The sequence below is a fragment of the Gobio gobio genome, assembly GCF_949357685.1.
Source record: "Gobio gobio genome assembly, chromosome: 15".
In the NCBI taxonomy this organism is placed as follows: Eukaryota; Metazoa; Chordata; class Actinopteri; order Cypriniformes; family Gobionidae; genus Gobio; species Gobio gobio.
In genome coordinates this window covers 27,542,820-27,558,322 of record NC_137108.1, presented here as the reverse complement: position 1 = coordinate 27,558,322, position 15,503 = coordinate 27,542,820, and the positions used below count along the sequence as shown (strand labels likewise).

Below are 15,503 nucleotides of genomic sequence, written 5' to 3'. Positions count from 1 at the left end.
ATCGCTTCTGAGTTCTAAGGCAGAACGGTGTCTCTATTTTAACAATGTCTTTACTACCTTTCTGGGCCTTGAAAGTTGCAATGACGTTGCTGCCTATGGCTGGTTCAGAAACCTCTCTGATTTCATCAACAATATCTTAATTTGTGTTGCGAAAATGAACGAAGGTCTAACACCATGAGGGTGGAATTTTCATTTTTGGGTGAACTAACACTTTAGGTCATACAATTTTTAAAAAAAATATTTGATATTTTAGTCTTTGACAAGATATAATGGTATAAAGACTCTAAGCTGTTTTTCAAAGGGTTGATTTTTGGCAAATTGCATGGAAACCAAAGGGGGTTAATTTGACCACTAACACAATCGTAGTCACCTAAATTTGTGCAGTCTTTCTAAAACGCATGTTGAACGTTTGCATGCACATTCATGATCCTAAATAAGAAAGAAATCTGAATAAGAAATGAACGGTTTAACCTGTGTTTCAAACAGTTTAAATACCGGTATCAAATGTGAGTCAAATTGACCTTCAACACAAGGAAGGCTTCCTGCTAAATAAACATGAACCAGCTAATCAATGTCTTTAGACTCACTAGAAAGGTGTATTGGAGCTAAACTCTGCAGGACGTCGAGCCTCCAGGGGCAGGATTGGACCACTGTGGTCTAGACTCTAGATTGATGGATAGATGCAGTGGTGGGCATACTGGATTGATCAAGAAAGACCCCAGCTGCATCATGCAGCTATATAAATAAAATAACCTTTATTTTTAAGAGTGTATGATTTTCAAATGCCTTCTGCAATGTGTATGTCTATCAGCTGCAGCCTGCTGATAGACATGCACATTGCAGAAGGCATGTGAAAGTCATAGGCTGCGTCCGAAAACCTAGGCAGTGACTCGTTGCCTCGCTGCCTTATCAGACAATGGCTTGTAAGGCAGCTTTTGTGCATGAAGGCACCTCACAAAAACTGATTTCGGACAGACTTCTGAGGCAGTGTAGCCGTTTAATGATCTACAGCAAAATGAAGGCTCTCTTCGGTGAGAACTAAACAAATATTTAATTACTACATAAGTAATTTCTCGCTAGAAATGATGTCAGAAGTGGAAAATGTTGGTAAAAAACGTACATTTACACACAAACTGACCAGCAAACGCAGCTTTCGGACGCCATACCCCCAGCTCAACTGTCACAGAATGGAAAGCACAGGATTGTGGGATATCAAAGGCAGCGAAGGATACATAAATGCTGCCTTCAAAAATCGATCAGATGAAGGTATCTCTGGAGACAGGAAGTGAAGCTAACATTAGATTTGAACGTGCCTTGATGCCTTCCTACCTTGAAATGTGTCCTCTCTGAGGGAAGCATTTTCCAGATTTCGGATGCAGCTTAGTTCTTGTGCGTTTTGTCCATACTCGCCAAAACTTGTCAACAAGGCTACTTTACACGAACATGTAAGTATATAGGTAGTTATTAATCGCAGGTGTTTGATATATCAGATGAGGACATGACTGCAGCTGGTGATGAGGCTCAAACCAGCACATCCAGTGCAAGTACTTAATTGTATTTAAAAATATTTTATTTATCCGTCATACTGAAGAGACATTTTTTAAGGATATTGGTGTACTTATCATCCTGAGACCCAGCAATGGAGTTTTTTTACTCTGTAGAAGACATTATATTTGAGAACATTTCTATGACAACAGACATGTCACAGTTTTAAGTCTGAATGGAATATAAGGAGCACATTCAGGGCTTTTCAGAGGCACCAAATGTTTGGAGGTGTAACCATGACAACACCCTCTCCTTGGCCTTTAAAAATGACTGAATGATGAAATTTAGCACTTTTATGGAAATGTTATAATATTTTGTTATTATCATTTAAATCTGACTTTCTGTTACGAAACAGGACATCCATTTCATACATGCAGAGGACACCAGAACTTATATCATGACATATTATGCAGTTTAGAGACACAACAAGTGAATTGGGAAATAAATTATATATCAATATTCTTAGGAAGTATGAGATATTCCTATGAAAACATTCCCAATTATTACTCCCATTATTACATTTATTTTTTCATTACATGTTGCCCCAAGAACACATTCATATGCAAATTAGATACAGAGGAAAATGGTATATCAAATCATTAATTATATCTTTCATAACATTAGAGACCCAATGCACTTTAAATTATTACAACATTTAAAAGATTAGATTTAGAAAATGTATTAGAAAACAGACATTGATTGATTATTGCAATCTGAGATGTTCTTTTTTATTTAAAAAAATAAAAATGTGATTGCTCTCCTCACAAATCAACTGTTTCTTCACTCTTTAAGGTGTTGAGGACTAGTACATCTTTGAGTCTACAGTCAGCACAGGTAAAATACTTAAGAATATCAAATCAGAATCTCAAAGACTTTTATTCATGTTATATTGGAATTGGTGATGAAATGGGCTAAGTGAACACTGCATGAAATGTGTAAAAACATACTCAATGAAAAAAAATCTTTCACTGGTCAGTTGAAAATCAAAGGCTATGTTCAGCTCTCACTACTTGAAATGTCGAAGAAAGTCACACTTTGTTTACAACTGAAAAAGACTAATAATCTATGCATTCACGTCAGTTTTGATAACAAAAACCACACTTAATACACTTCTTCTACTTACGTTTGTTTGTTCAAAAATAGCTGAGAAGCCACATTTGTTAATTCTGCATCCATGCTTGTTAGCACAATGATGGAGTCATAATGAACAGAAATAAAAATAAATTCAAATTTGGATCAAATTTGTGGACAGTGGCGAATTGCACTTAGCCTACTTCATGAGTTTGTTGAGATGGTAAAAACAGACTATATATAATTTTTTTTTCTTGAAGGTTTAATTAGGGACAGTAGAGCTGAATTTTCTGACTTCATGACTGTCCTAGTTATAGAAATATAAGATTTTTTATTTATTTATTTTTAAGCAAAATGGCCTGATAAGTTATATCCCTAAAAATTCTTCTGTGGGTCCTGCTTCAACAGTTACAGATAGGCCTACTCTTTTGCCATCACAGTGTGCCTCAAATTTAAGTGTACCGGTAGTCTACTTACTTTGTAGGTGGAAATGGAAACAGAAAGCTTAAAACACTTATGTTTATGTATGTGTGACCAGTGAACACAGCCTATTATACTAAATTGCACAAAACTAATATATTTAGATATAAGTCTTACTTACTAGACCCCCACATTTGCACACTTGGTGAAGTTGAATAAACGACCTCACTCCGTTACTGCACCATGTTCAAATCTCGCGATAACAAACGCGACAAGCCCCTGTTAACACGCGTAGGAAACCCTGCGTGTCCCTCTTCCTTTTGCTGTCCACAAGCAAGGTAAACCATACTCCGTATCCTTCTAGGTTGTAAAGTGACTTTTCAGCATTTTTGTCACTCTTTTCATCATACAATCTCCGTGTAATGTAGCAGTAATCACATTTACAACGAATCTCAATAAAATTACGCAGAAACGAGACTCGTAGTTTTTAAAAAATGTATAAATGTGCATCGCATGTTAAGAATGGCTGCGCCCATGCAGTCGCACTGAGGCCTGGTTTACTCGGCATGTATACCTTTACTTAGCTACGATAAAAAGGCAGTGAATTAAAAGTAATAACAAATAGTCGTTACATGGTCTAAAGAACCGGTATTACAATTTATTTGCTAAGCAGTAGAGTTTTTTTGTGTATACTTATGCATCGGTGTGAACGTGGTCTTTAGCCGTATTGCTAACACGCCGTTTCTAACTCAACCACACACAAAATCTAGCGCGTAGGCTAACGCTTATATTTATGCGTTTATTAATAATGGGTGTGGTTCTGTCTCGGCAATATTCCCCACTGTTTTAAGGCCTGCTTAAATGTGTAACTCATATTCGTGTTAGCTAATAGCTATTAGCTGGCTAAACGTTTTACATGTGACTCGCTCTTGCTAAAGAAAACTGTAACTTATGCCTAAACTGTAACTTATGCCTATATGTGACTTAAATTTAGTATTGGCTATCATTTTCAGATGCCAGGCGGTGGTGTAACAGTGAAAGACGTCAACCAGCAGGAGTTTGTCCGCGCGCTGGCAGCTTTCCTCAAGAAGTCAGTTTAACTGTCTTTGTGTTCTGTGTTTATTGTATTCATATCCCAATTTTTTTGATTGAGACTTTTTTTGGGGCTGTGTATACTCTAGTTTATTTTTTAGCCTGGTGTTTTGGCAGGTCGGGGAAGCTGAAGGTGCCGGACTGGGTTGACATCGTTAAGCTGGCCAAGCATAAAGAGCTGGCTCCCTGCGATGAGAACTGGTTCTATATCAGAGCTGGTGAGTGCTGTTTCTTTTACAAGAGATCAGGGACATGCATAGAATGTAAAAAGCTGTTCGAACCTCACATACTGGAGAACAAGGATGTTAGCTGTGTATTAGTTAACTTCAGCTATGTACCACACTTAAGCTTTCTGTGAGGGATGTGAAATATATTTTAAGTCCTGTAAATATCTGCAAAAATGTGGGGTTTTGTATTCAATAATTGTATAAATATTCACTTTCACAGCATTAAAGTTGCTCTGCACAAGTTGCAAGTTTACATTTGTTAAAATGTGCATTGAGCAATGAAGGCATTAAATCTTTTCGGTATGCACATTTTTAGTAGTAATTGAGAACAAATGTGTAACTTCTCTGGAGTTTACACACATTTGTACTGAAGTTATAGAATTATCTGGAGAAAACACTTGGAAAACGTTTATGGTCGTACAGTCACGGCTTGCATTGTGTGACAGGAATTACAAGCTGAGCTGAGAACGTTACAAGCATCTCGTGATAATTTTCAAACATGTTTAAAAAATTTAAGGGAGTCAGCCCAGTCAAGGTTTTTCCTGGGTCAAACATTTTCTTCGGTGGTGACTGACAGACATGGTCATACACACACACACACACACACACACACACACACACACACAGAGACAGACAGTAAAAAGTACCATACCCACGTGATCTGCGAATGCAATACTGACAATACAAAGGAACAGTGTGTAACTTCTTATTTTTCTTATTTTGATATCTCATGCTTGATCTGTTACGTTCCTCTTCCTCTTTTTTACACTATTTACTGATTTTGGTATATAATCATATCTATTAAAAAGTAGAATTAATAATTAACAAATAGCCAAATTTTCTGCCATATACAATTTAATAAAATTATCAGCTAGCTTACGATAACTTTTTTTACTGCCGGCATGCACGTCAAACAGATGGGAAGCATTAGCGAGGGAGACGATTAATATTCAGCCCAATATATCAATTTTGCTGAAATATCTGTTGTTGGACATTAAATTTAGGTTTAAAAGTCAACATGTATTTGAGAGTGGTAACTGTAAAGGGATAACAGTATGTGATTGTATATAAATGTAAGATGCTTCTTGCATATGAGGCAGGATGTGAAAGTGTTTTGTCAAAGATAATTTGACTTATCCGATTGATCGCAAAAATGATCGACCAACTAATAGATTATCAAATTCATTAGTTGCAGCCCTAATTACTATAGCCCAGTGGCTGCAACCCTACAGCGTGCACATACACTGACACATACATGCATGTATACACTAAAGTTGTTTTGGTAACACTTTACAATAAGGTTGTATTAGTTAACATGATCTAAACATGAACTACACCTCTGTTCCGCATTAGTTAATCTTTGTTAACGTTAGTTCATAAAATTCTATGCTTTTCCTCAAATAATTTGCACACGTCTTTTTTTTTCTTCTATCAGAAGCTATAGCAGCAACATTGAAAGCATAGTCTCTGTGTTAGTGCAAAAGCTCATGTGATTGCCACCGGCTCACCGTGCAGTACAGTTGTGCCGTGTACCAGCCGATTTGAAGCGATTTATAAGGCTAACTGACTCGTAATGTGTGCAATGACTCACAACCTCCCGAGTGTCCGAACTCGCAGTGTGTACACCCACCTTTAGTGTGGTTAACTTTGTTTTGCTGTTTTGTGATTGATGATCCATTTGAATGCTTTGTGCTGTAAGCACAAATGTAGTGTTTTTCAAATGATGACAAAGTTTAGTGGTTTTAAATGTTTACTCTGAGAATCTGGTGGAAAACAATGGATGGTAAAAGCAAGCAATTGTGTCCGGATTGAGCTCGATTATTAATGACCATGTCCTGTTAATGTGTCAGCAGTTTCTGGTGTGCTGAGAAACCGAGACTTTCTGAAAGAAGCAAATATCCCACTTGGCTTGCTGTGTTAATTTAAGAGCTGAGTTTGAGTAGTTAGTAACTGATATTACAGATTTTATGCCATATTCTGCAGTTTTCTGCAAGTTTGATCAGACTTGCATTTGGTGTTGTTTCTTAGCATGTTATCCTCCACTGCCCTGAAGAAATCTGTTCTCCTGACCATCTGTCCTCTCTCAGCCTCCACAGTGCGTCATCTGTACCTGCGTGGAGGTGTTGGCGTGGGCTCTATGACCAAGATCTACGGCGGGCGTAAGAGGAATGGTGTGTGCCCCTCTCACTTCAGCGTGGGTTCTAAGAACGTGGCCCGTAAAGTGCTCCAGGCCCTTGAGGGCCTCAAGATGGTGGAGAAAGACCCCAATGGGTGAGTAGACTGCAGACTTGTCTTGACTAAATATATCAGGCAACTAGGGATGAAACGGTATGGAAATTTCACATCACGATTATAGTGACCCAAATTATCACGTTTATCAATATTATCATGGTTTTCTTCCAATGAGATGAAAGTGTTAAAAAAGAACAGATGCACACTTAAAACATTTCAACAAGTTTTATATTTGAAAAACAACAAATAAATCAAGCAGCTTTATGCACTTTTTGAAACTAGATTCTATTCTGTGGATTTTCCTTCTTAATGACCGTCGTCAATAGCAACGCATAAATAATTGATGTAAATATAATCTCTATCTCTGTAAATATATTATATCAGCTGTGATGCATTTAAATCTAGCATATTTTGTATAAGGACCCAAACAGTATCCTAGTGAAATAGTGCATATCCATATTTTCATATGATTTGACAGTTTATTTTATTAAATATCAAAAATCCAAAAGGTGTGCATCATACCTGACACCTAGATGAACACTTTACAGTCAGATTTATGACTGCAAGTCATTCTCTTCAAATGCTATTGAAGTTCGAAACGTGTATACAAATCTTGTATGTAACTTTAGAGAAAATCCCTAAATTCGCGAAACTCGAACGTCAAGCCGACTTTATGCCAGTCATATCAGATGCGCTGTGGTTCTGCTGTGTTTGTTTGAAACTATTTTCGCTGCTGAAATAGAACAAAAACAGTCAACCACTGTATGATGAATGAATCTTCTGCATACATTGCACGTTTTGAGTGCAGATTTCAGCGAGTGAGAGCGCGCTCTGAACAAAACTCTGGCTAATCTGAACGCCCTCTGATTATTAGAAACACGTGTGATTGGTTATAATGCGCAACACGATTATAACAGATGGCTTTTGAGAAGACTATAATAAGTTCAAGCGCTGAAGTGGCTAGTGTGAGTGACCTCAATACCAAAACTACGTCTGGTATTACTACCAAAGTCCACTTGCCTTGCGTTTGCCGATTTGACGCGTTTCCCCCTATTACAGCGACTTTCTTCTGGCATGTTCTGCAGACAGGATGACCATCTTCTATTAAGTTTCCCTCAGGACTTATGTAAAAGCCAAAATATTACCACACCTCAGATTTTGGTCCTTCGATCCCCCGAGTGCTGTCACTGCCTTCTGCCATTTCTTCTCATTCAAAAAACACGTTGCACTGCGCCTGCACCTGACTGGACAGGATTTACAGCGAGTTTTCAAAATCCTCATAATCACCTTCAGTTTTAATGATAATTAATTTTTAAACGATATTACTAACCGTCAGTACATTTTATCGTGAAACCGGTAATCGTTCCATCCCTACAGGCATCCCTCTACACACCGTGGCAATAGAATCGCCATTGGCTATATGACTACCAAATCAGCTTATCTTTGTAAAATGGCACAGCTATTTAAATAACTTGGAACTGGTGGTGGCGCTTAAGATATTGTTGGTCATCCCGATCCGCCATTATTTGCCTTACAGACAGGACCGATCCAAATCCAATACTGTGTGTATAATATTCCCCAGTGCCCCACAAAATGCACATAAAACATTATAAAGCATAATCAACACTTGCATTATATTGTGTTCTGAAGGCATCCCATAGTTTAATGTGAGGTACAGATGAATATCAATATACATATTTAATGTCATTAAATTCAAGTTCACGTGAATGCTTCCCTCCACTGCGTCTGTCAGCCATTCTCCATTCAGCTTTAAACTTCGTGTCGTGTTTGGTTACGACAGTCAGCATGATGAAACTCTCCAAGATGATTCAATGTTCCTGTTATGCTCGATCTGTAGATAATGCTCTATGGTTTCGCATAACTTGACTTTATCTTGCCGGAGTTTATTGCTGTAAATCGTGTTTAACATTACTTTCTACCGGATGTCTGTTAGATCACAAAACTAGACTAGTGATTGTATTGTTCTTCACACGCGGTAACCGAAATGTTAAACTGTTAAAAGAAACGGCTCAATAAAATATTGCATAGATGGATACACTAAGCATCGATATATCTTCCCTTTCAATGCGGACGGAGTGGTGCGCTGTGACTTTCGCTTCAAGCGCATCATGATCCTGCGCACGGGATGCGCATACGCTCTGTGCCGCTCCGTATTGGAGCCATTAATAATTTTGCGCTATGAAATATTATTAATAGCCTTTCTTGTTCTGCCCTATCTATAATATGTTGCTGCCTCATTAAAAAGCTGCTTTATACATTTAAAATAAATGTCTTAATTTCTTAGTGTATATAAGCCCTATTTCTATAAATATATTTACTTGTTTTTCATGAATGTATTTTACCAGATTTAGAGCTACACTTATTCACTTTTATTGGTTTTCTACTAATTGTTTAGATTTTATACAATTATTGTGCACTCGTGATTTTTCTAGAGTAACATTTGGTGCTGAATTATTCACTAATCTAGTTTATAATAGTATTTTTGTCATAGATTGTGATTTTATTTTTATAATTTGTTTTTCTTTATAATGAAGTTGTCTGTATTTACAACCCCAAATCAGAAAAAGTTGGGACAGTATGGAAAACGCAAAAAAAAAAATGCGCCACACATTCTCTTTTGGAGACAGTTCGGGACTGCAGGCAGGCCAGTCAAGTACCCATACCCTCTTCCTCCACAGCCAGGACTTTGTAATGTGTGCAGAATGTGGTTTTGCATTGTCTTGTTGAAATATGCATGGACGTCCCTGGAAAAGATGTCTTCTTGAAGGCAGCATATTATGCTCCAAAATCTCTATGTACTTTTCAGCATTAATGGTGCCTTCACAGAAGTGCAAGTTACCTTTGCCAAGGGCACTGACACAACCCCATACCATGACAGACCCTGGCTTTTGGACTTGTTGCTGGTAACAGTCTGGATGATCCTTTTCTTCTTTGGTCCGGAGCACACGGCGTCCATTCCTCCCAAAAAATACCTGAAATACTGATTCATCTGACCACAGTACACGTTTGTGTGATGGTCCATCCCAGATGCCTCCGAGCCCAGAGAAGTCGACGGCGCTTCTGGACACTGTTAACATAGGGCTTCCTTTTGGCACAGTACAGTTTTAACTGGCATTTGTGGATGTAACTACGTATTGTGGTACTTGACAAAGGTTTGCCAAAGTAGTCCTGAGCCCATGTGGTGATATCGCTTAGATGAATGACGATTCTTGATGCAGTGCCGCCTGAGGGATCGGAGATCACTGTTGTTCAGCTTAGGCTTGCGCCCTTGTCCTTGACACACTGAAATTCCTCCAGATTCCTTGAATCTTTTAATTGTTATGCACTGTTGAATTTGAAATATCCAAGTCTCTTCCTATCTTTCTTTGAGGAACATTGTTTTTAAACATTTCAATAATTTTCTCACGTATTTGTGGGCAAACTGGCTATCCTCGGCCCATCTTTGCTCTTAAAGGATTAGACCTTTCTTGGATGCTGCTTTTGTACCAAATCATAATTACAATCACCTGTTGACATCACCTGTTTCAAATCACCATTTTTTAAACCATTTTACCTCATTACTAGCCCTAAATTGCTCCTGTCCCAACTTTTTTTGAAATGTGTTGCAGGTCTGAATGACAGGAAAGGATGCATATTTACAAATGACATGAAGTTGACCAGACAAAACATGAAATATTGTGTTATAACAACATATTGTCTGCAATGAAATACAAGTCAAAGTAAATTTAGAAATCACTTTTTTTTTTTTTTGCGTTTTCCATACTGTCCCAACTTTTTCTGATTTGGGGTTGTAGTAGATTGTGTTTAACTCACAAGAGTGATTATCAGTTCAACACACTGAGGTATAGAAATTCTACATAGAAGTTTTAAACAAAACTGCATTGGTATCGGATTGGTATAGGTATCGGCTGATACTCAGAATTTTAATAATTTAGAAATGGTATCAGTGCAACCCTACTACTAACAATATACAATTAGGGATGGGACTGTTTGAAAATTTCATATGATTATAGTGACCAAAATTATCGCTATTATCATCATGGTTTTGTTCAAATTGAACCCTCAAATAGGGCATTTGAAGAGACAGCCATTTGTATTGTTGTCCGAAACCATAGTGGATGTTATTGAGTGCACTCATTCAATCACACATTGCACCGAAATAATGAGTGTACAGTCCATGTACACTCAACAGCTGTCTGAATTCACTCGCTCGTTTTCATTCACTCCAAGTGAACTATATTAGTGGATTAACATAGGGCATAGTGAATAAGGGTTTAGGGGGCGATTTCGGCTTCATCCTATGATTATAGCGGAGAATTTAAACTACACGAGTCGCACGCAAGAGCGGTTTCTGCGACACTCACCACATGGATCACATATCAGATACAGACCGGAGCGAGCACGTTTAAGTTTATGGACATTTTTCATATACCCTTTCGCTCTAAACATGAACCGGCGCACATTTAATCACATCTTCAAATGAAATGGGTGCAAACCAGGACACTGATACTACAAAGACAATGATGCAAGTTAATAGACTGACAATTCAAAGAAGAATGACAAAGTAACTGCTTTATTCTTTTGGTGTTTAACTTGCGCGTGTCATTTGTTCAGACTGTAGTGCTCTTAAGTGTATTGAAAATATCCTTGGACTTTTTAAATGTTCTTCTGCATTTCTCCCTCGTTTTGGCAGTTTCTCATATAGGGTTAGATTATTTTTTTTAAATGCTTAAGGTGCCCTCAATTCAATTTTATTTATTTATTTTTAATATTCATGTGTCTGAGTGTTGCAGGTCTGTTTTTTAATTTTTTTTTTATTGGTTGTCTCCCCACAGCATCATTTAGTGGGGCTTTGCAGACCTGTAATTCTAGTGTGGAATTTATCTACAATATTCACTCATCATGACAGTAAAATACTAACATTTTCAACCAGTGGAAATTGTGGTTACCCTGTCATGCATAGCAGGGCTCGACATTAAGCCTGTTCACACGCTTGTCCTTCGGACAAGTAAATCTGTCATTCACTTGTCAGAGTAAAAAAATTTGCTTGTCTGGATTTTTTTGGTAAATATATTCTATTCTGAAGCAATATTCTCACCAGTGTTCAATCAGCTTTGACATATTTAAATATGCATATTTGTGATATTTTTACCTTTTTATAAAGGGCTTTTTTCCATAATCTTATTAAATATAGGATATGGTTCAGCTTTCCTTTTATATTCTTAAAATTTGATCTATAAATTAAATTGGAATAAGACACTATAGGCTGTTACCAATCAAATTAAATAATTTACAATGAAAAATTAACTGCCTTAAATAATGTTATGAGATTATTTTAAATATTTTTGAATATACAAATAAGAAATGTTGGAAAGATGAAACTAAACCACCAGTATAGCGTATATAGTGTATTCCCTAGTTATTTTTTGTTCTGACATTTTACTCCGGATACTTGTCTGTTGGGTAAGTAAAATTATTTTTCACTTGCCCCTTAAAAAAAATCCACTTGTCCCGGACAAGCGTTAATGTCGAGCCCTGCATATTGGAAAAAAAATAGTCATATACCGCGAAACCGGTATAATTTAGAACAATACCTTTCAATACCATCTTGTCTGGTCGATTGTTTTGTATGCTGTACAAAATGGATTTATAAACAAATAAGATTTAAAACATTAATCAAAATTCAATATGTCCTTGTAATTTGATTTGATTAAAAAAAAATCTATGTCAGAAGTGTACAATGAATATAGCCTACATTTATTATCCCTTAAATGCCACCCTTAATGGTCTTGTCTGAATTTGTTTGAGCAGTTCGTCTTTGAGCCAAAGACGAACTGCTGACCTTTTCTTCGCGGAAGCTTTGTTAATTTCAAGTGTGTGAGGGAATTTAAACTCAAAACGTTTTGTCCGATTATTTCCCAGACATAGTTTTGGTTTTGAGGTTCAAGTCAACTTGCCTTGCGTTCACTATACAACAGTGGGTGATGGGCACACAGACATCTCAGCAGATTTGAAGTGTTTCCCCCTATTGCAAAAATAATTCTGCATGTTCTGCAGACAGGGTGACCATCCTCGATTTTTAAGTTTCCCCTCATATGACCACAACTCTGATTTGGTCCTTTTTAGAAGGCTGAAAAATATAGAGAGCAATGTCATTGCCTTCTGCCATCTTTTTCAAAAAACATTGCGGCGCAGTGCAAAGCAGATGCTGGCTGGACAGGATTTGAAGTTTTTTAAAATCGCAATAATCAAACAGTTTTAATGATGATTAAATTTTAAACAGTAATACTAACCGTCAGTTCAATTTATCGCGAAACCGGTAATGGCTGCTTTGTTCATGAATATTATTCACGTTGTCAGTGTTCGCTTGAACTGATTTGCTGAAAACAAAACAGGGATGTAATGGATGTGTACCAGCCAATGAGATTGCTGTATGTATTAGTTCCGCCCACGTCAGGAGAATACGGTAATATGATGCATCACGATAATGAACGTCCAACTGTTTAAAAAGTACAACCCCACTGTATGCTGTGACGAGGCATGCACACTGATGTAAACAAGCATAAGCAGCGCATGGCAGGAGATGCACTGAATGAAAATATACATTCACTCTCTGACAGCAGATCCTTTTAACGAGGATTAATCAATTCTTTAGAAGTATTTTTCATTGTAATTTTGTTAATTTCAATATTTTAATAACTTTGTTAAAAATAATGTAACATTAGCAAACCATTGTATTTTAACTGTGACAATACTGTATATCATGATAAAAGCTTTATTTAATCATCGCAACATGAAAATTTGATACCGTCACATGCCTACCCCTGATCCTATACTGTTATTGTGCTAAGATCCATGGTTATATTGTAGTTTTCCCCAACTAATTCTCAATTTTTGCTGTTTCCCAGTGGGCGTAGACTGACCCCTCAGGGGACCAGAGACCTGGACAGAATTGCTGGGCAGGTAAGTTTTATCGTACTACTGTGTTTGTAAACTTGAGCATTACAGATTTTTCAAAAATTGGATTCATAAATCGCTATTAAGTCAAGTCCAGCCTCTGAAGTTAGATATCGTACAACAGATGGTGGTTCTCAGAATTCACATGAATTGCTCTTCGCCTTAGTTATCAAATTTCATAGGAATTAAAATGATGCTGCACAAATGCAGCATGAGTGAGCAGATCCATATACTGAATGTGATGAACCCATTTTTGCTTTAAAAGGCAGTAGTTTTGATTTTAATATGTGGACACAGTACTATCTTCAAAAAGGAAATGCATACACATCCCCTGCAAAGCCTTCGCTTGCATTTCGCCCCTCTGTTGGTCCTCCGCTTTCCCTGCGAGCTACCGCTGTGCGCCAATCCGATGCTGAAGGAAGTAAACAAGCCGATTGAATTTCATGCTCGCTGGGCTGCCGTATGGCGGCGTTTTATTCTGCCTGATCCTCTTAATGAACTGAATTCAGATGAGTTAACGTGATTTTCTTGTTGTGCTTGCCTTGGCTGTGTTTTCTGCACTCGGAGTCTTTCCAGAGTACTGTTGATATGCTTGGCTTCAAATTGGGGGCATGAGCAAAAACAATGTCAGTGTAAAACCCAATGTTGCTCCTAATCTCCTGGCTCAGGTCACGCCCAGAACCTGAAAGGCTCCTGAATGTCTCCCCACAGTTGATTAGTTTCTTAAGGAATTTTGGTGCGACAGGGTGCAGGAAATAACCAGACTTATGTGACTAGATGTCTCCTAATCCTGATCTTTTCTTCATTTGTTGCAGGTTTCGGCTGCAAGCAAGAAATCTTGAAGTGTAAAATAAACTTTTGTGAGAAACCGACCTCTTTGTCTTTGTTTTCTGTTTGTTTCCTTCAGGGACAAAGTTAAAAAATGTAATTATTTAACCTTCCTAAACACATTTGTCTTCATGTTCTGTAAGTAAATATTCCTCCCTTCCATCCATATTTTAACTTGATGTTCTTTTTGTTATCAGTTCTGGGTCTTCGAGTCATATTTTGCATTAATTCAGTCTTAGGTGCTTCAGGCAATTTGCTTGCATCATCTTCCTAGAGTCTGATGAACAGTAAGGCTGGATTTGTGTAACTTGGCAAGGATGCTGATTGATTTACTCATTAAGGCAAGTGTCTTTATTTCCCTTCTGCTAGTTTTGGCAGAGGGATTTGAAGCAGTTAATGGATAAATGCATAGCAGTCAAACTGAGCTGAACTGTGTGGTTTCTGCATAGTAACAGTGCCATCATGTGGGCTTGTATAATATAAAGTCCATTTGGTTGTGTTAGCAGCCAGCGTTCTCAATTACTTGAGGCCAAATCATCCCATAATTATACTACAGGTGACGTGTGTGTGTACATGATGTACACTATGGGAAAGGTTCTTGCTAATTTTGTTTTGGCAAAAGGTGGATTGTGTACTTACCATTTTTCAAATGTTGAAACCTGTGTGAAGTTTGTTAGAATATTAAAACCAACAATCTTTAAAGGTTTCATGAACTGACTTTTGTTTTTATACTGTTGTCTGAGGTCAACATATGACGTTCGCTTTTTACATTCAGAAACCTCATAATGAACAAGTAATAGGCTATTTTCTACCTTGGTTTTGAGGCTCTCTGAAAAACTGTAGGTTTTGATGGGCGTGCCGCACTGAATACTTGGAAGTAAACGCCCACGGCTAGGATTGGATAAGATTTGATTATTTAATGAGCTTCAGCTCCTCTCAGTACATGTGGGAATTGTTTTGAAAGCATCTGGGGAATTGCTCACAGGACTTGCAAAATATATTTATCAAACCAACACAAAGATTCATCTCATCCACCTGCGATTGATTGGAATGTTGTCGCCCGATCAGTGAGTACACGTGCGCGCGCAAGAAAGGAATGTTATTTCACTA

General features: G+C 37.5%; 1 protein-coding gene across 1 annotated transcript; it reads left to right on the top strand.

Annotated features, from left to right (window-relative positions):
• The first annotated feature begins 3,334 nt into the window (after nucleotides 1–3,334).
• On the top strand, nucleotides 3,335–14,437 carry rps19 (ribosomal protein S19). Its single transcript, XM_079837784.1, has 6 exons — nucleotides 3,335–3,374; nucleotides 4,050–4,126; nucleotides 4,246–4,346; nucleotides 6,443–6,626; nucleotides 13,517–13,571; nucleotides 14,381–14,437. The coding sequence occupies exons 2-6, from the start codon at nucleotides 4,050–4,052 to the stop codon at nucleotides 14,405–14,407; spliced, it is 444 nt and encodes a 147-aa protein (XP_079693910.1). The 5' UTR covers nucleotides 3,335–3,374; the 3' UTR covers nucleotides 14,408–14,437.
• Nucleotides 14,438–15,503: the final 1,066 nt, after the last annotated feature.

What these genes read in the sequence shown, in the direction of transcription:
- rps19 (XM_079837784.1), top strand. Translation starts at nt 4,050, where the DNA reads ATGCCAGGCGGTGGTGTAACAGTGAAAGACGTCAACCAGCAGGAGTTT. An exon ending in GTGGAGAAAGACCCCAATGG is followed by an intron (nt 6,627 to 13,516) that starts GTGAGTAGACTG and finishes GCTGTTTCCCAG; the next exon opens with TGGGCGTAGACTGACCCCTC. An exon ending in TGGACAGAATTGCTGGGCAG is followed by an intron (nt 13,572 to 14,380) that starts GTAAGTTTTATC and finishes CATTTGTTGCAG; the next exon opens with GTTTCGGCTGCAAGCAAGAA.